The sequence below is a fragment of the Patiria miniata genome, unplaced genomic scaffold, assembly GCF_015706575.1.
Source record: "Patiria miniata isolate m_02_andy unplaced genomic scaffold, ASM1570657v1 HiC_scaffold_20, whole genome shotgun sequence".
Lineage (NCBI taxonomy): Eukaryota > Metazoa > Echinodermata > Asteroidea > Valvatida > Asterinidae > Patiria > Patiria miniata.
In genome coordinates, this window is record NW_024037059.1 from 18,044,218 (window position 1) to 18,064,736 (window position 20,519).

The following is a 20,519-nucleotide window of genomic DNA, read 5'->3' on the forward strand; positions in this document are numbered from 1 at the left end:
ATTGGACCTCCAACGGTGTCCCAGCTGCAATAAGCAGTGACGTCAATCAGACATCTAAGACAATAACCTCCATTTAAAGAAAAACTAAGCCCACACTCTATACCGGGAAAAAGGGACGTCTTGTTATTTTTAGCCGGACCATCTGAGCCGCACATGCACCGCTCAAATTTTTTTTTTTTTATTCGTTGGTTTTTCAGTTTGAGGTCCGTTGAGAATTTGACCTAGATTTGCTGACGAAAAAAAAAGATATGTCAATTTCTGGCCCGAAATCGCTTGATGAAAGTGCTTGATTGCGTGGCATACAGGCCCTTGGTAACAGACATTGCACGGCGTCGGCAGTGAATGTTTCGATTGATATTTAGCGGGAATATTGGCTAGCTCCCCAAAGCGCTTCACCTCTGGTTTCATAGAAATATCTGTATGTTTTACCAGGCTTCTATATCAACTCCGCCTTACCATTTCAGATATTGCAATTTTCTTGCGGTACAGAAAATTGCCATTGGCAGCGAAATTTCTGCTTAAATCGCAGGGCATGTTGGGAAAAGTTTACATCCACTTATAAACGTTATCAAGATGTAGTCATGTTGTACTTCGTGACAAAATGCAGGGACTGGGCATTGTGTGCTATATCTTGGGATTGGAATTTTCTGTTAAACATTGTTTTGGGGTGCTGCAATCTGAACCTTGTACCTTACAAGTCTGAAATGTGAGACAGTTTCTTTTAGTGTTGAACATGAATTCTGACATTTGATGAAGACAATAACATTAAATGCCGTGAATTATATTCACCGGAGCCAGAACCTTGACTCCCAGCTACAGTCATGAATTCCAGGCCACCGTTATAGATCACTCGACACAACCGTCTGTGATACTCCCCATTCGGCCCAAATTGGCGGTAAATTGGTGCCGCAGATTGCATTAGCCGGGCAAACACAAGCCCCGGACGAAACCCCGGTGTCGTGCTCTTCAACACACCTAGATTCGAGCGCATCAGGCGATAATTGGTCGATCAAACCACCACAGTGCAACGACATCGTCGTGGGAAGGAGGAGAGGTAAAAAAAACGGGGACAATCGCTTGCGAAACATGTGGTCGTGACATCATTTCACCGAGAGTTGACGCACCGCATTGAAACGAGTTTAACTTCGTGACATTATCTGATCAATTACTTTCCAAGTCGGCCAAAAAAAAAGAAGGTGCGCTGATTATCAAGATCTTAAAGGAAAAGCAAATTGATAATGAAGGGTTATTTATTGATCGGTTCTGACTCCGTAACCAGAGGAAATGCCTTGAAACATTTCAGGTCAGTCAGTAGTTTAAGTTTAATGAGGTCTGAAGTGAACGAATGCAGACAATTCACCTTCGTTGCTTGTTGCCATTTGAAACACAAAAGGAATTTGTTAAAGTCTAATTCATCACTAGAAAATGTGCCTGATATCTCGATAGGGTTACTTCGATATTTCGATACAAAATGGGACGAAATACTGCACTAAATATTCCCTGACAAGGAAAACAAGCAGAGAGAAGTGAACTTTCACAAATGTAAGAGATATAAGGTTCTTATGCACAAAGCAGATTTTAATACCACATGTATTTAGAAATTTGAAAATTATAATATGTTTTGCCTCAAAATTATTTCCAACGATTAATGTCTCCAAAGCCCATTGAGTATGACCATTTAAACGAGTTTCGTCTGGGACCAAAGACTAATTGCATAATACAGGATTAGCGGAAAGAAACTCATATGCCGTAACTAATTCTTGTCATTTTAATAAATTGTCCTCATATCTCAAGAGTTATTGGTCATAAGGCCAAGAATAAATGGGGCAGTCACGCTAGACAAAATCCTTTGAGTAAAAGTAGGACGCTACCGTTACCCGATGGGATTTGGACCACTAGAGGGTGATGAATGCAATCTAGAATCCATACTGAGAGATGTGCTGCGAGTTATCTGATCGAGGATTATAGAGCAGATTACTCACGTCTTCTGATCTTAAGCCACAAGGAATAGCAAGCCCTGCAAGTCAAACAAGTGAATTATGCTCCATTTTGACATAAGAAGGCCTGGTAAAATTTTAAAACTAAGAGAGTGTGTTCAATTTACAGCTAGGACCAAATCTGACAACCTTGACTGAACTAAACCATGCCAAACCGAAAACAAACCGAAGCGAAACAAAGCGTTGGAATCAAACCAAACCGAACCAAAACTGAGCAGAGCTGTTCGAATAAAACCTACCCGATTCGAACCGAACCAAATTGAATTGTTCATATCAGACTAAACCGAACCGAACAGCTGATCGAAGCAAACCGAACCAAAACGAGTAAAAAAATCAATTTCAACTGAACCAAACCTTACCAAACGGTTTGAATCAAGCCAAACCGATCTGAACCGAACCATACCGAAACGTACCGATCAAATTTAACCATACCAAACCGAACTGCTCGAACCACACGACAATTACAAAAACCAAGCCAAAGCAAAACCATCGAACCGAAATGAACCAAACCGACAGATCTCAGCCGAGCCGAACTAAGCCAAGCCTTAATAACGAAACGGAACTCGAACTGGTGAGCGCAAACCAACCAAACAAAATCACTCAAGCGGAACCAAACCCGTGCGGGTTATATGGACCTACCACTGAAACCAAAGTGATAAAACCAAACCAATATACCTAACCTAATCCTTATATAACCTATTTTTGTTTCTATTGTATATAGGTTTTGTTTTCCTGTATTATAAATACTGGCCCAATTAAGAATGTTTCATGTGAATTCCTGCCCGATTAAGAACTCATATACATGTAATCGCTCTCGCATGTAACCACTACCGTAATGTATGGACCCAACTGGGAATTCTGCCCGATCTGGATTTCCGGCTGACTGACGCCAGTGTCCATCGAATGTAGGGTCATGACACGGCACAATTACATTAAAGAGCCACTCGCGCTGGGTTTTCACACCCGAGTTATTGCGTCAAGATATAATTTGATAAAGAAATCAAGGTTTTCACAAAAATCAAGCCTGCGTGCGAGAATGGAGGTGGGTAATTATATTCTAGAAAATATAAAATCGTTATTCCAACTGGATGGATGGGCTATATTTGTATAATTTGTTAAATTGTGCAATCGATTCATTATACACGGGAACAGACAGCCTGCATGGTTTCACGTTTCTTAACGTTTAATTTTAAAGAAAATCAAGTGTATTTCGAATGAAGTTAATTTGCTGTTAAATTATTATAGTGGTTAACAATTTACATAAAATGATATGACAGATTTTGTGATAAATTGTCTCATCAGTATCCAGTGAGACATGAATGCGTATAATGGACAAAAGATGCTGTGAAAGTCAAAGCCCCAGAAACGGGAATTTTAAAATCAAAATTATAGCATAACAAATATCGGGGAAATAATTAACCTACATCTGGGAAGCATCAGATGTAGTCCATTATTAGGATATTACTTTGGGTACGATGAAGACGCCATTTTGGCTAATCCCTGGATATGAGTATGAGTGATGGACAACGGAAGGTCAATCTATGAGCGGCTTAAAACATCACACGACAGTATCCCATCGTCAGTATAATGTTACAACTAGATTCCTTGTGAGTGCCCAATGCACAGTGATCATATTTTTCGAGCAGCAAATCTATCACTGTCCGCTTACTTATCTTCACCATGCAATTATAGGTTTGGTCACATTAAAGTACTGTGAAAATGCAATGCAAAACAAAATACTAAATAATTAATGCAGCATATTCATACCAAAATGAAAAAAAAAACAGCCACACGAGAAACCAAAATTTAAATAAAATTTAGAAGCCAAATTTAATATTGCTACTTGACCCTGTGCCTTTTTTCATTTACTCTCAGACTGAAGATGAAAGATGGTGCTTTTTTCTTAAGTTGACTGATGACATTGTCAGCGTGACGGCAGACATGACACATGCCCAGGCACGAGCAACTCTCTTTTCTTCTCTCTCACTTGTTTTTATTAAATAGCTATCAGGGAGACCCGACTCTTCCATCAAACTCATGGCAACGTGACAAAGTAGGAGGAAACACGGTGTGTTTAGCGGGGAGAGGCACGTACCTCAACTACAGTCACCCATGGTTAGTATATTTGGAGTGGTGCAAATGTGTACTTAGTATCAAGTGCGAAAAGCGCATGCGCGATGACCTTTGGGTCTATTGTGCGCATGTACAGTTGCACTTCTACAACATCAAAACGGCCCATGAAACTCCAATTTGTTTCACCACTTTAGTATAAATTTGATGAAAAGATGCACAAGAGCAATCACATCGAAAATCACAGATTTGGAATGGGCAAAATCAGCCCAAGGTAGAGATGGAAAATGATTTTATTTGAAAACACCCACATAGTTGGTATACACAAACGTCAACCGAAAGAATGGCCACACCCTTGCAACAGGGATGGCATGTACATTGTCAAGACAACATTCGCACGAAACAGAATATTACAATGCAGGATATATACATGTAGCATTTCACAAGTAACGCATTCACATGCATGTAACATTTTCGGCTTGTTATTTCTCTCTGTAGTTTGGTAACACCTAAGGTTTCTTTCAAATCTCTTTACTATTTATCCTGAAAAAAGAGAAGAGAATTATAAAGTATTACTGCGCCTGCTACCGACACTTAAACCAGGATATGTTTTTTTCTAGCAAGCCCAGACTAGAGAACATAAAACACCTTCGAAAATGAGATCTTCAAACTGATTGCACATCCACACGTAATAACACTTGACAAATGTCATCTACACCCACCAGAACAGGGTGTCTCCAGCACATTTTTCAAATCGATAAAAATCGAACCACGGGAGGTCGGCGGAGTATCGGATTAGGTAGTTGCGTGCTTCTGATACATGGATACCCCGCCAAGAGATGGTATCTTAGCAACCGGATGATGACTCCTCGGCCTAATGAGTCTTCCAGAAATAGAGTACACACCATTTGAGAAGGAAGAGTGCAAGTGCAGAGCCAATAAAACGCTGTCGTCCAGAATCGACGAGATTGCAGCAAGATGCTTTCGGGACTAATAACGAGGACTTCCGAGACTTTCCTGGGAAACTCCAGACATTACCAGATTAACTTCGAGAACTTGCGAGACTACAAGGAGACCTCAAGGTTGACCTCAAGAAAGTTAAGAAACTAAACCACAACATCTTCTGGACTATGAGGTTGCGTTCGAGAAGTCAAGAACTTGCAAGCTGACCCTAAGTTCTAATAAGTTCTGGCCTTAAAGATGGGCATACCAGAGACATGGTATAAAGCACGTTTAACTGAAGATCCTAAAAAAAACCATCATTATTACAAATACATGCTTCTGATGCTTTAAATCATGCTATTACAAGGTATCTTCTGACGACAAACATTGTACATACAAACTTATAAAATAGTTTCAATCTGTATAAGGAAAACGACGGGACTTTCACGTTAATAGCAAAAAATCAATTTCATGTTTAAGAGGCGGCAGTAAAATAAATTAGTACCACGCAATTATGGCCCGCATTGCCTCAGCGTCCAACATCACATAATATGACAATAACAGCCGGAATGGTTTCCACAACGACACAAAATTACGAAGTTGTCCTTGGACTTGCAACGCTGCCATTTATTGCCCCAAACAATGAATTCATACACTTCCTTCCTTTTACATTATTCCTAAACCTATAATTATCTGGAGTTCATCGCCGACCCTCGGCAGAGGAAGTTATTTCAAACTGCATAATTTAGTTTTTATGTGAAACTCGGGACAATTTCCCGTGCACGGGTAACGCGCGCATTTTTCCGGCGCGATAATAATAGAAGAAATTCAATTCTCGTTTTTTCTCTCGGACCTGACCTTGCGAGGCTTGGCTGGCCTCCCGTTTCGCATTTCAATGCTATCACTCCTTCGCCATCCCGACCTACTTTTTTCCTATTCTGTCACGACCCTTGGTGGCGACAGCAAATCACTTACAGCTCGTATTCGGAGCAACCGATGCCGTTTTGACGTCGCGATTGCCTTCACGTTTTTTTGCTTTGGATTCGATTCCTGCAATTTATACGACTCGATCGTCTGCTACTAAATATGCAATAGCTGGATGCAATCGAGAACGTTCGCGTGTCTGTGCCGTATAGAGTAAAGGGTTGATTGTAGTACGTCTATCTTCGTCACTCCAAAATTACTGCGAGAACTTTATCACTCGGCGCCTAAAAACCAACCTACATATAGATTCCTTTGTAGAACAACCCTTGCTTGAGAAAAAAAGTAAGTTCAGTCTATAGTTTCATTAATTTAAACACAAGTTTTGTATGCAAAAAATTATAACCAGAACACTCGTCAAAATCGCGAACTATGTATAAATACATGTGGTTTAACCCCCCCCCCCGAACCAACAACAACCCTAAACAAGATAGATTATATCAATGAAACATTCCGAAGTACATTCTTTCAACCGCTTTCTAATATTCATCCAATATGTTTCTTTAGAGTTGTTTTGCTGACAGCTACAGTCCATCATCAGGAACCACATTATTCATTACGGTTGTCAGTCCTGCTATTTGTAATCCCCCAAAAGGTGCATCGATCAAAGAGCAACTCCTTGTCTGCTTAGCCCAGTGGTACAGCCGAATTCGAAAAAGACATGAGCCATACAGACATTCTGGCAATACAAACAACCTGGCCGTGCTCAGGGAGATATATGGCCTATTATGAAAGCGACAAAATCCAGGCAAGATTTTTTTTTTTTTTTTTTTTTTACAAATGTCAAGGGAAGCCAGATATTCAATCTCCTGTTGTCCAGAGAACCTCGTTATTTGGAGAACGAGCTTCGCATTTATTAAACCGTATTGACATAATCTTCTTGCTTTAATCAGTCGTCTGAAATCCTGAAAGCCTTGGGGGGAAAAACAGTTTCTAAAGATCGGAAGAAAAATACCAGATAAATTAATCTTGACATAATGAAAGAAAACACCCGATGTTTTCACAGGAAAGTGCAATTTAAATCAAGGAATCAAACATGGATTTTGAAGTGAGTACGAAATGATTTGTGCAGCGTATACGAATACCCTCTATTCGCCATTTTATGTCAATATTGAAACTTATTGTACCATTCGTAAGTTTATCTATGATTTACTACAATCCCTTCACGACATTTAGAGGTTATCAATTAATAATTCATTTCTCAATGAGGTGGATAATTCATTCCCGCACGGAAATAATAACATTATATTGTTCTATGGGATTAATTTCATTGGGTTTACATCTGCGGATGTTTTACCGCGCCGCCCCAAAATACTACAACGCCTACCCTCAGACGTGGTTAAAACCTCTGATCTAAAGATCCTAGCAGTCTACAGATTTCTAGCAATATGGCTGTAATTTTAAGCCTGAAAAGAAAATTATTTAAATAAGTTCACACAACTTTCAGTCAAATGCAATTTGTTAAAAAAAAAAATCCCTTAGCGATTTAATAAAAGGTTTTATTTTTGTTTGGTACTTAACTCGACAATTCAACCAAATTAGCAAATATCAAGACCTTTTACCCGAATTGTTCAGTAAGGACCTTTTAGTTGTGAAAAAACGCAGTGTTTTTTTTTTTGCTTGAATAGGCTGATAGTCCACAACATTTACACCAATATTGCTTTGTTAAGGTTCTGCATGCAAACCGCAGCTGAGAGTTTTAACCATTACGGTGAAAGAGTCGCCAAATATGGACAGCACTCGTAGTCCGGTGGCTTGAGGAAAAAATCGTGACCCGCCGGATTAAAGCGCCAAATTTGGTACACTTACTGCATAGGTCCCAAGAAGTCATTCTAGAGGGGGGTGCCCGATTTTAGCTGCCTGGGTCAAAGTCAGACCAAGGTCAAAGGTCACAAGGTGTATAATACGGTATGTAGTTGTAGTAAATATCAACAAAAGTCTGAAATTTTAAATTCTGAATAGTATCAAAGGATGTCTGACAATTAGAAGACCTCACCTTTTAGAAAAAGTTCCACCCAAAAAACTTTGCCCAACAAAATAGGGGAGTTTATTCCATTTCCAAAAATGATGACTCAGCACTTTTTAGAAAGTTTGCTTTCTGTCATGTTAAAGTTATAGAAAAGGGAACTTTGTTCTTTTTTTGCATCACTACTACGGCACTTGGATACTAGCGAGCATAATTAACGCTCTTCCTTTGATTTATTAATTATACATTGTTTATTAATTATTATAATTACAACGTTAGTTTGATTTCAATCATGATTTAATAGCTGATGTCTGTATAAGTATGTATTGTATATACGTATATCACTTTTAACTCACAAGACATAAAAGTGAATGGTCAGTTTCTGGCTTTCTATTATGTTTTTTCTTCTAAAAATGTATTGGTCGTTCCAGATCACATTTTTATTCTTTGTTTGTCATTGTTTCACGGTGGCACGGTAGCCTATACGTAAACCTACATTTATACAGTGTATGTACATGTATACGGAGGAGCTGAATACCTGTAATGACATGTGTCAAAGTCGTTTTTCTTATTTGCATAATAATTAGCACCCGGATGTGCTCATTGATTGAGTTTGCCTACCATTGCTGAAATTATGTCCTATACCTTGTGTGTGATTGATTCACAATTCACAAAGCAAAAGATTTACAAGAGCGCTTTTCATTCCATGAAAGCTCAAGTGTACTTCGGACCAAACTTGAAAATTGCGAGTCGCTAAACCTAAATGCCTATAAATATGCATACCTTATTATGCCAAATAGTAGTTTTCAATGATGAAAACAATAAAATACATGTAGAGCTAGTTTGAAAATTTAGTCAAGAGGTATACAAACTCATTAACTTTTTGGACTGGAGCCAATGGCTGGAGAATAGCCAACTAATCCGTAAGTTGCTGAGATTTATGATGATACAAAGCTATCGATGTGGAAAGATTGTAATAGTGCAGTGCATTCTCTTCAATTTTAAGAGAAATTAATTTTTTTTCTAAAAAGTGCTGAGTCATCATTTTTGGAAATTGCGAAGTCTCCACTATTTTGTTGGGCAAAGGTTTTTTGATGGATTTTTTTCTGATATGGTTGGTCTTATAGTTGCCAGACATCCTTTTATGCAATTCAGAACTTTAAATTTCAGACTTTTGGGGAAATTTACGACAACTATATGCAGTATTGTACACCTTGTGACCTTTGACCTTGGCCTGACCTTGACCTAGGCCCCCAAAATCGGGCACCCCCTCTAGAATATCTTCTAGGGACCTATAGAGTAAGTGTACCAAATTTGGTGCTTTAATCCGGCGTGTCACGATCTTGCCCAAAATTAGCTCTAAGCCACCGGACTATCGAGCTTGCATCATGGGAAATAAATTGCAGAGAATCAAATTAGACTGGCTCCGGAGCACAGTCATGGCATGCCAAAGGGGTAAGTATGACCTGCCGAATCCTTCTACTATGCACGTCTGCGACACCCCAAATATAACAGAAGATCATGTTTTTTTCTGTCGTACTTAATATTGTAGCCCAGAGCGAGCATTTGATACTGCTACTTTAATGCGCACTGCCCCAGTTACATTATATCGTCTTGCTATTAGGAATTTCAAGAAGACGGTTTGACATTTTTATTGGCTAATTGGGTGTTTAGGTGATTTAGGAGGGCGTCGTGTATTTGGGGCGCAGTTCCTACATTATACGATTTTTAATGGAAAATCATATCATAATATTAAAATTTCATACCAGGTGTTACCTTTCGACGAAAATTAGATATTTGCACAAGTATTTCTTAGTCATTTAAAACGTCCATACAACAAATTAAGGGTAGGAATTAAAGAACGGTAAAAAAAGTGGCAACGTGTCCTAGATGTGTGCGACTCTTAAGTGTTTTTCTCTTATAATTAAATATTTTCCCCTAAAAGGGAGTCGATCGAACGGTCTCCCCGAATAGTCGTGAGAAGGGTGCATTTGTACACTATTAGGTACTATAGTGTGCCTGATTGTAGGATTTTATCAGTGCTCCCTATTGAAAATAGTACGAGCCCTCTCCCTCCACCTATTGATTTTGGAGGCCTAAGATTCCAGAGAAACAAAACTGGCCTACATTTCAGCACGCCTCCCTGCAAAAATGTCTGGAACCACCCGTGCTAGCCCCTCTCCCCCTCAAATATAGGCACTAGAACCGCGCCTGACACTTATGTCCTCTGAAAACCGTTGTCTCGATACCAATTTTGACTTTTTTAAAATAAGTTTTGCAGAAAAAAATCCAGCGAGTACGACAAATTCCTCTTTAATTTTCAAATTTCCGCATGGTCAGGCCCACAGGAAGAGATAATACCCTACGCCAGATATGACACACGTACATATTGATTTGTGGCGAGCTGGACATCTCTCTTCATGTACCACCAACCTTGACATGCCGTGTAAATGAAGCTGATATTTTTGAAATATTCATTGCAACTCCTCGCAAATAAGTAACGTATCGTTGGATGTGGATGCAATAACGAACCGATTGCAAGTATGAATATGCACACACGCACTGACGTTACATAAGATGAGTTAGAATGAACAAAGCACGGTGAAAGTAAAAAAACAGAAGGCAAAATATTTTGATAAATATGATATTACTATATCATTTCTTCATAGTTTGTAATTAAATAAAATTTGAACAATCTATTCACCACCGAAGCGTTGCTTCCCAAGTTGAAAAGATATGTGCCGCAAACAGTGCTCATTTGAATATGCTAATGATGCCGTATGTAAATGAGCCATGACTATCCATCACAAATATTTTAACTGACAAATACCCACAAACGCACACAACGCTATATAAAATGGCATGACATATACTTTTAATACAGAATTCAAAACTTTTTTTAAAAATCAAAATAATTTAGCACCAAAATCATTCCTGTCGGTTCTCTTCCAAAGAAACAGAGTTCTCGTCAAACAATTTTGTGCTTTTATGGAAATGCACATGACTTAAGATATTTATTGCATTTGTTTTCAAGCAAACGAATAATTGATAGCTTCAATTTTATGAGTTATTAAGTGCTTAAAGTTTGCCTCATTGCCATTACGTGGTGTGCTAAATATAAGACAAGCATAATGTCAAACTATTTTGCGAATGGTGTTCCGATTTGTACTCCATTCGTGTTTGGTATTTTCCCCCCACGTACTTAATTGCAGACAGCGGCGTCTAGATCATGTTTCTCCGTGACTGCAGTTTCTTTACGAGCTCAGACAAGCACCAAGGATTTTAAACAGGTTGTCAGGCCCAATACCCCTCTTGATATCATACCGTAATCCGGCATTTTCTCTGCCCTGCATATACCGACGGGCCAGCTTTAATTAACGGCGGCACTAGCGCCCAGATATAACACGGGGCAAAAAATATGCAGGAAGTGGAAGGAAGAAGCCGAAAGCAAAATGACGAAATGCCATCAGCTGAATATCACCAATAGAGGGAGAAAAAAAAAGGGATGGGGAAAAACAGAACTGGATTTTTTTTGTCGAAAAGGACCAGCGGGCCGGTGCGAAACAAGCAGGTGTGACTGGTGACGGGCCCGGAGTTTCCGGCTGAAGGAGCGGGACTAGGCCGCTCTTGCTCCCCGCTCCCTTGAGGGCCTGACGGCGTGCAGGACTAACCCATATCGGCATTTTTTTGTTTAGCTCCTCTTAAACTATTCCCAGCACACGCTAATCATCACAGGCTATCTTTTGGGTTGAGGCGTGCTTGGGATGACATCATTTCATTATGCTACCTCGATCCCTCGGAGAAAATATATGTACGACCCCCCTGAAGCTAGCATGACACTCTTTGGTGTGGAGTGGCCAGTAGTGAATTCACTTCGACGCCTACTTGAACTGCATATTAACATGTGAGAAGATACCTTCTTCATCTAGGTGTGATATTTTACGAGCCTGGCGAGTATCGATTGTCGCAGCAATTGATATCATCATTTATTGAGTTTATTTCATTGTAATGAACGAGTACGGATCGTAGTTTACCATTTGGTATTACAATTTCACGACAAAACAGTCAGCAATTATTCATGCACGACTGCATGTACATTTTTGATGTTTTTTTATGGTGTCTTTATGAATGACATGCAAATTATTCTTACGGATTGTCCTGAAAAGAATTATTTAATTTTACCACCAGAAAATAAGTATCGCTCCTTGGAAGTAAAAGACTTAAACTCCTTGGAAGTAAAAGACTTAAACCAACGCTCATGTTATGTAAAAAGCAAACATGAATGCACTTACCAACGGACGACGAGGCAATTCAACACGCAGCACATTACAACGAACCTCCCCATTGCAACGTCGTCTTTCCTCCCCTCAGAAAATCTGTGATTTCAGCTCAAGATTTCTGTCAAGATTCCCAGTCAGGTAACAGACTAGTTCGGCAAACGTTAGCAGTTAAGTATGCGGCAGTTTTTCCTCTACACTTGTCCTGACGCGAAGGGCTGGCAGTCGGTAGCGCACCGTACCGATATCGGCGCGTGGTGGATTGTCCTCGCGTGCGTGCAACTACCGCAAACAAACCGGACTGGTTTCAAACCAGTGTGTGATGGCGCGCTTCATGCGAGGTCACTGCGCGTGACCTCAAAAATATTGGCGGGAAAACCACACGAGTCGCACAAGGGCATACTGGGGGATTGCCAGCTCTGCTATACAAGTCCCTGCGTTCGATACTCGTACACAGCACGCATGGAGAATATTGCTACTTCATCAAAAAATAGCGTGGTTGTTTGGAGAAGAGTTCCGGCATGGTTTCATTTAGGCAAGTGGTTTGAAAGGATTATTCGGAGCGGAAGAAATCCGCTGTAAACACCGGAGTGCGAATCAAATAAAATCCACGCGGTCCCGCCTCCTCCACTCGCAACTGACGCGAGAAAAATATGGACAAAATGCTTCCCCGCCTGTAAGCGCAGAGGCAACCAACAGAGGGGAAAAAAAGGAATTGAGCTTGTTGTTCCTTCCTCTGTCGTCGACTATTCTCCCACAGCCGTTGAACATGTTCCCGCGCGGTACAAGAGTTTTAATAATGCAACACGGAGGGAAGAGGCTCTTGAAAAAGACGCTCCATCGCTCGTACTGACGACATCTGGCCATGGGTCAATTGTAATATTTCCATACACTTCTTTTTATTGCTCGATCTTTTTGTATCCTCGCATTCGTGTAGATCCGACACTGGTTGGGCCTTGGGGTATGTACGTGTTGTTACTCTCCGCATACGGCTGTAGCTGTGGTTCAGTACCTGCAGTAACACTTTTGGTAACTGTTATGAGTGGAGAAGCGAGATGGAAATTTATGTTAACAATAAACCTTGAACGTGTTAAACGATGCGTATAATTTTTGTTTCGCTGACCTAGCGGGCAAACGCTTTCGTGTAATTGCATCATCAGTTGAATATCCTTGTGGCATTTTTTTACAGAAGAAATGTCGTGTATTTGTAATTAGTACCAGAAATAACAGTATTGAAATGGCTGTCCATGGTGATTTTTTTTTAATACTTGAGAAAAATATGAACGGACGGGGTTATGCCAACTCTGGGTAGCAGCCACGGTAAAAGGAAGCCTGAATATAAATGGATTTATGTCCGGCGTTTTAAGAATGTGATAAATGGAAAAGTGTCGATGAAGAAGGGGAAAGGGGAAATATTATCTTGGAATTTGAGCTGGCTAAAATCAAAACTAGGAAAAAAATTGATTGTTATAAGCAAAAACGTTGACAGTGGACAAAATGTTTTGTTACACTGGTTGCAAAAAGTGTCTTATATATTTTGTAGATGAATTACTGAAACACGAAAACAGGTGGTATAATTTAGGACTAACTAACAAGGTGTATTCGATATAAAAAAAAACTAAACTTAATTTCGTAGCGTCCGTATTATTGTAATACAGTATACACACAAACTATCTTCCCACAGAACGTTAGCACTGAAAACAGTATTGAGAAACATGCGATGGTTTTTGTCAACCAATTCTGTTTCTGCGCTATTTAATACTTACCAAAATGATGAACTAGTAATGAAATTCAAACAAGTGATTGTACCTTTTTTTCATGCGACTATTTCAAATTATACAACACCTGAATAAATCCCCGTCATCTGATTGGTGAATTGTAGATCACGTGACATATTATTATTCGGTATAATGCACGGTGCGACCATGCGTTATACCCATGCGTTATACCGTTTCACTTTGTGCTTGCATGACGCGGTATTTGCGTGCAAAATGCATGCTTATGTGCGCGTTCAGCGTAGCGCGTATTGTTCCAAAGAGCCAGCGCTACAGCGTTGGGTTCAAACATTTTCGTGAAGGGGTAGTTCAACATCTTTAAAATCAAAATAAATTGTAGTTTATAATTTACCAATCAAATGACGAGAATTTATTCAGGTGTTGTATAAAACAAATAACGAATGTTTTACGTTCGTGCGATGGAAAGAATAATTTCATTCGGTGACAGATTGAATGTTCTATTCCACTCGGCTTCGCCTCGTGGAATAGAACATTCAATCTGTCACCTCATGAAATTATTCTTACCATCGCACTCACAAACATTCGTTATTTGTATACTAATGAACTACTTTTTCCGAGTCACTTAATGAAATTCTCGTGGACAATAGACAAAAATATGGTTTCATATGAAAACGTGAGAATTCTTAATGAAAATAATATCTGGTATCAATAATATGCAGCTGGCCACAAGCCTATCGAATTTTTGTAAAAATCTAATAAAAATAAAGGGCAAAACCAAATATTGAATGTACATCAATCCAACGCAAATTCCATCTTATGGATATTTGAAACCAATAACTATGAAATTCAATCCAAAATGATATCAACTCCCATTGAAACTGCATTTTTAGAGGACTTTCTTATGCTGCCGAAGTTCCGTTGTTTTGGGAGGGAAGAGAAACATGGGCGTCGCCAGGATTTTTCCAGGGGGGAGGCAAAGTAAATTTTTCCCCAAACTTCCTTAACTTTTTCATAATATTCTCAATTTATCATTTTTCCGAGCGTGAGCAGCGGAGAATTTGCCCCCCCCCATCAAATTAACAGCAATAAGGCTTCGCACCTCTTTTTCCTTTTTTAAAGTTTTTTTTTTTTTCGTTTACGGGGGGGGGGGGGGGGGGGGGGAGGGAGCGCCCCCTTGGCCCCCCCCCCCTCGCGACGCCCATGCAGAGAACGCAACCAAACTAGAACAACGGACGACCCTAACCCCTACAAACCGGCAAATGCCAGCTCCCCCCCCGTCTCTTTCCTGCACTGTGCCTGCCGATCAATACACAATAAGGTATACCCTCGCACAGTCATCGATCCGGCTACATTTTGGTGCAATCATAATTTAATAGCAGGCGTTTATAAGTACAGCAATTCCACCAGTCTTGGGAGACATAATTTAATTGTCGGTTTCTTTCCTTTCTTCTTATATTTTTCTTGAGGGTTTTTTTTTTTGGAATGACTGAAACTATACCCCTCCGCAAATGGCTGATTTTAATTCAGCTCATCACATGTGCACCTGTCGTCATTAAAGTCGCCACAGGGACATACACTCGCATAATGTTACCTGGTAATGACAACACAGGGCAAATAATTGTGTTTTCTCGAAACTTTAGATGACTTGGTCAGTCACTTGGGTAATGAGAAAAATCCAGAAGTGATGCTCAAATTTAAAATGATACTCTTTCGTACGAAACAAGAAACAACTCTGGGAGGAAAGTATGTTTAGGCCTATACTTTATCTATTTTTCACTTCAAAATGTAGATTTTTTTCATGTTTGTCCTTGTAAAATTATGCTTTTGGGTGCAACAATAAGAGTACAGATAAAAATAAGCACATAATCTAGTAGTTTTGGTGCCGACACATCAATGAAATCAATTGAATCCATTTAGTGTTGCAAATCTATTGAGTTTTATAAATTTGTTTTCTTGGTTCACAGTTCAAATATTTGAGTGCTTTACTATAAAAATACATGGAAATAAGAGCCTAGTTTGGAAGTTCAATAAAAAAAAACTGTCCTGAAAAAAGAACATGATATACAATATCGGTCAGTTTGGAATCTTCATTGATCGACCGTTTTTACCGAGTATCATCTTACGGGACACGAGATAAACCAATAGCCTGTCCTAATAGTGCGGGGTCGTGAACCCATATTCGTCGGGCAGGGCTATAATCGTTGGGATTTTTCTCAAGAAGATCAATTTTCAAAACATCTACAATGGTGCGCGGGAGGAGGAGGCTTTTTTTTAATATCGGGAGGCTCCGCAGGGCCTTTGTATCAACGCAGGTGACTACTGCAGGATAGGATGCTAGGCGTTGCTTGCGTTTATTTGGAGGGGGATTCTTCTTTTTAGGGGGAGGGGTCGTGGGACTCGGGAACACCAGGTGTTTTTCACCTGTATTATATTGCACGCGTCAAGCAAGTATTCCTGAAATACCCTTTTCAGGCCGCTAACGTGCATGTTTTCAAATACACTTTGGATGGGTTGTAGTCGTTCTTACAGAGTTATTCGAGACTAGTGATGAAAGACAAATGTGGGTCTATAACCGGTAATGCTTCATAACTCATTTAACTATTTGAGAACAAATGCATATTTGCCTTTATTCTATTAGTTTGCCGATACCACACTTACCACATTATCTGCTAAGACTTCTTTTTTTTTACCATAACAGCGAAAACAAATCTTTAGTTTTTAAAGAATGATTGATATTTAAAAAAAAATAGTCAACGTTGGTTTTTACTGACACCTTCCTAAAGACATGGCTTTTGAAATATTCCTGCTAATTTATGATTTTATTGTGGAGACAAGTAACCCACAAGAAAATACTTGAGAAAAATAGTCAATTGAAACTTTTCCCTATAAGGTCAAGTAGCCCATACACCTGAGTACGTCATAGCAAATTACATCTTTTCGGATTTGCTGCCGAACATTTCTAAGTGATGCCCGCTCCACTGTTGCCATGGTAACCTGACCTCGAGCGGTAATTCTTTTTTGAAATCACAGGAGGCCGACAGGAAACCCAAAAAATCTTTAAAACCCAGGGTGACGCGCTCCGAGGGCCGTGTGACTTGCACGTCAACGGCGTAGCAAGCAGCGGGACCTTTAAGGCCTAGGGGGCCGGGCGGGAGGCTTTGAATTCCCCGCTAGTGTCGAGCCATCGCGCCGCTCAAAGCCTCACGACTCGGACCCCCTAACACCGGGCCAACATGCAGCATCACTCCATCAACTGACCCTTGCTGAACGCAGTGCAATCACTAAGGTTTATCTTGACTTAGTCTGGACCGCACATTTTGACGTGTGTCCTTTGACAAGACACTACTTGCTTCTCCCCACCCAGGAGTAAAAATGGGTACCTGTGCGAACAGAGGAACTTTATATACCCTTTAAGATGGTATAGCGCATGTTTTATGGGCCCAGTGAGCAGGGTTAATAAGAATACAAAGCGCTTTGAACTTTCTCAAATAGGTTATATAAATACCCATTTTAATTTAACCGCAGAGATATCAATGCATGAGATACCCTTTAATAATCCCCATACCTACTTAAAGGGGGACTCAACATCTGCCCCGTGCCCTCTCCACTTCAAGCACCCCCGGGAATGAGTGTATTCTTTTATACCGGCGACACGTCATCGCCGCCAGTGGCTGCCCGCTAATCTAATCAACGTCATTATTTTAGTGGTCGATGCCCCAGTTACACGGGCTGGATTGTACAGAGAAATGTCATAACTCTTTTTAATAAAGCACCCGATGGGCCGGTTGTGCTGAGCCTATTCGGCCTTGGTGCGCCTACAAAATTCGATTTTCTTCTTCTGCTTCTCCGAAGCTCCTTTCCCCGGTCTCGAGAGAGCTTGAGAGCGAGAGGGGCAGGGTTGCTTTAGTCTGTTAGCTAGGCACCTGCTTCCTTGAATCTTGTTGATAATGTATCTAGTTTCATGAACCATCTTGTTTCTATACCATACTGCGGGTTCGGGGGTTTCAAACCGAGGCTAAGGTACTACAAAATAGTCTGGTGCCTGGATATTGCACAATCTAAAGGTGACCTGTAAACTAGACACTAGACACTATAAACTAGACACGATCTTCACGGAATCAGATTTATTGAATTTCAAGTGAGATTGAGGATCATCTCTGTTCAATGCTAAATCAAAGATGCAAGTATTGTCCCCACATAAACATACCTCTACGTAGGACATGGATTTCTGTCACGACACTCAGTGATAGAGCCGGACAATGAACCACTGAATATTATTACGAAATACGAGACACTCGGCCGTCTCGATACCCCCAGCGGAGGAAATTTTATATTTGTAGGTTGATGATCAAATGGGTGAATGTCCTTTTTGTCAAATGACTTCAGCAAAGGCCTTAGTCGTGATATGTTCTAAGGTGTATTAGCTTATATGGACATAGGGTTACTTTGAGGTAGAATGCTATGACGCCACAGCGAGGTTCGATGAGGCTCATCAAGGCACAGTTTGCTTACAGTTAGACACAAAAACTACTTAGACATCACAAGGTATCTTGAGGTACAGCACTCGATACATCTGAGGCAGCATGAGGGCAGTAAGGGAAAGTAGGACGCATCATAAGTTTTGAAAGGACAGTGAGGCGCGACGTTGAGGCACAAAGTTACCGCACAGTGAGGTACACTACACTTCAGTACGCTATGCCTACAGTGAATATTTATGAATACTCTTAGGCCACAGTGAGGTTTCGGAATACAACAGTAAGGTTAAGGGTTACAATTTGTGACGCAGTGGGGAATAGGGAGTACCGAGGAAGACAGAAAGGAGGAAGGCTTAGATAATCCAATTAGGCATATTGGTATAGTATTAGGCATCCTGTTCGAAATTTATGTTTACCCCACTCGAACACCCCTCCCATAAAAGCTTTGCTTTAAATTTAAGATGCGAGTGCAACATTTCGAGCCTCTGTGAGTATGTACTACCATATGGAGCAATACTTTTGCTCAATGGGGCCACTACCCTTGCAGGAAAACAGAAAAACCCATGAGGTCCCCAATCCCCATCTAATTAACGTTAAAGGTATAGTTCCAAGCTAGGTTTCAAAATTGTTTCGCATGTGACTGGATCTCGCAGGTTCACGATCTCTTTCTTCAAATCTGGAACTCCAGTTTAAGAAAGAAACACGGGGATGTGGTTCAAGATGTCCTCACTCAACTAAGTCACCCGGGAGTCGAGTTCCACTAATTTCAACACTGGGCCCGTTTCCCCCTGGAGAGAGCGATGGGCACCAACGCTCGATATAACCCTTAATCTGATTTGGTGCGCTCGGTGATAGTGGTGGTCGCCCCGTCATCAGTCGCGGGTAAATATTGTGATGAGCACGGGGGAATATATTAACTATTCCCCGGTCAGGAATCACGGTCAGCCGCGTGAGGATGGCATCACTGGCTTGCTCCTAATTAGGAAAGGTACACAGAGAAACCAGTCCGCGGATGATAGAAATAACACACGGGCCCCGTGATCTTCCCTAGAGACGAACCTCTATTAAATGCTGGCAAGTATCTGTGAGCTCATCCCCGTGAACCTGTCCAATTATTCAGTTTAATTGTAATGACTCCATCGATAGTCACACGGCGATGATGAGTTGTCCTGATTGCAACATTACTGACGCATTTTTGATTGTTTTCATTGATCCATCAATCCCATCTATCCGAACAACCCAAAAATATATCTATAGACGCCGATAGTCGCTAATTCAACAACATCTTTTCAAACTAATTCTTCAATATCCTTCTTTATCCTTCAGTCGTATATACGTCCAGGTAGTCTCAAACAGACGTAGCTGTTATCTTGTGCAAATTTCTGTTTTTGGTAAAAGACAAGGTAGACCTTGAAATTTTCCTTTCAAGATTGCAGCTCATCTTTACGTGCAGTACGTGCAATGCTGGTTTGCATTCAAAAAAACGATTTTACTTAAACAATTGCATATGGCATCAGAATTTCATAAATATGGTGAACGCAAATCTGCAGATTATGTCAAGGTTACATAATCCCGCCTGGATCTAATCAAAATCTCGGCGTACTTTCCTGTTTTCATTTTAAATTGAATAAACATCACTTAAGCCGAACCAAACCACCACACGATCTTTTTTGGCGAGCTTTATAAACAAATGAGGGTGGGGATTTTGTAGACACAGAAAAAAAACAAAATCATTTATGGCAAAAATTAGGGCTTATAGAAGGTTTCCTGCAAAAAACAATCAATTTTAAGAGAACCGATGCATTAATGCGCGACCAACCATAATCTCGATCCACCCGCTCGCGAAAACACGAAGTTGTCTTCGTGTCGCCCTAAAACAACAACAGAGATTCACAGAGATATTTAAACGGAAAATGTTCCCCGGAAACGCTCGTGCAACAGTGGAGTAAATAATTTTTAAAAAACCCCGAAATGACAGGAGTTGGTACGGTTTCCGTCTACCGGCTATGTACCATGCTCGCCCGTGCAGCTTGCGAATAGGCCACGCTACCGCGCCAACCCAACCGGAAAACACG

The 20,519-nt window shown here is 40.4% G+C and overlaps 1 protein-coding gene across 1 annotated transcript in view; it reads right to left on the bottom strand.

Moving 5' to 3' along the window:
- LOC119729370 (gamma-aminobutyric acid receptor subunit alpha-2-like) overlaps window positions 1-13,045 on the bottom strand; it is a 40,100-nt gene extending 27,055 nt beyond the window's left edge. The window contains exon 1 of the mRNA XM_038201992.1: window positions 12,249-13,045. Within this exon, the coding sequence (XP_038057920.1) occupies window positions 12,249-12,301 (53 nt within the window). The 5' untranslated portion in view covers window positions 12,302-13,045. The remainder of the gene's footprint in view (window positions 1-12,248) is intronic.
- Between the last annotated feature and the right edge of the window lie 7,474 nt (window positions 13,046-20,519).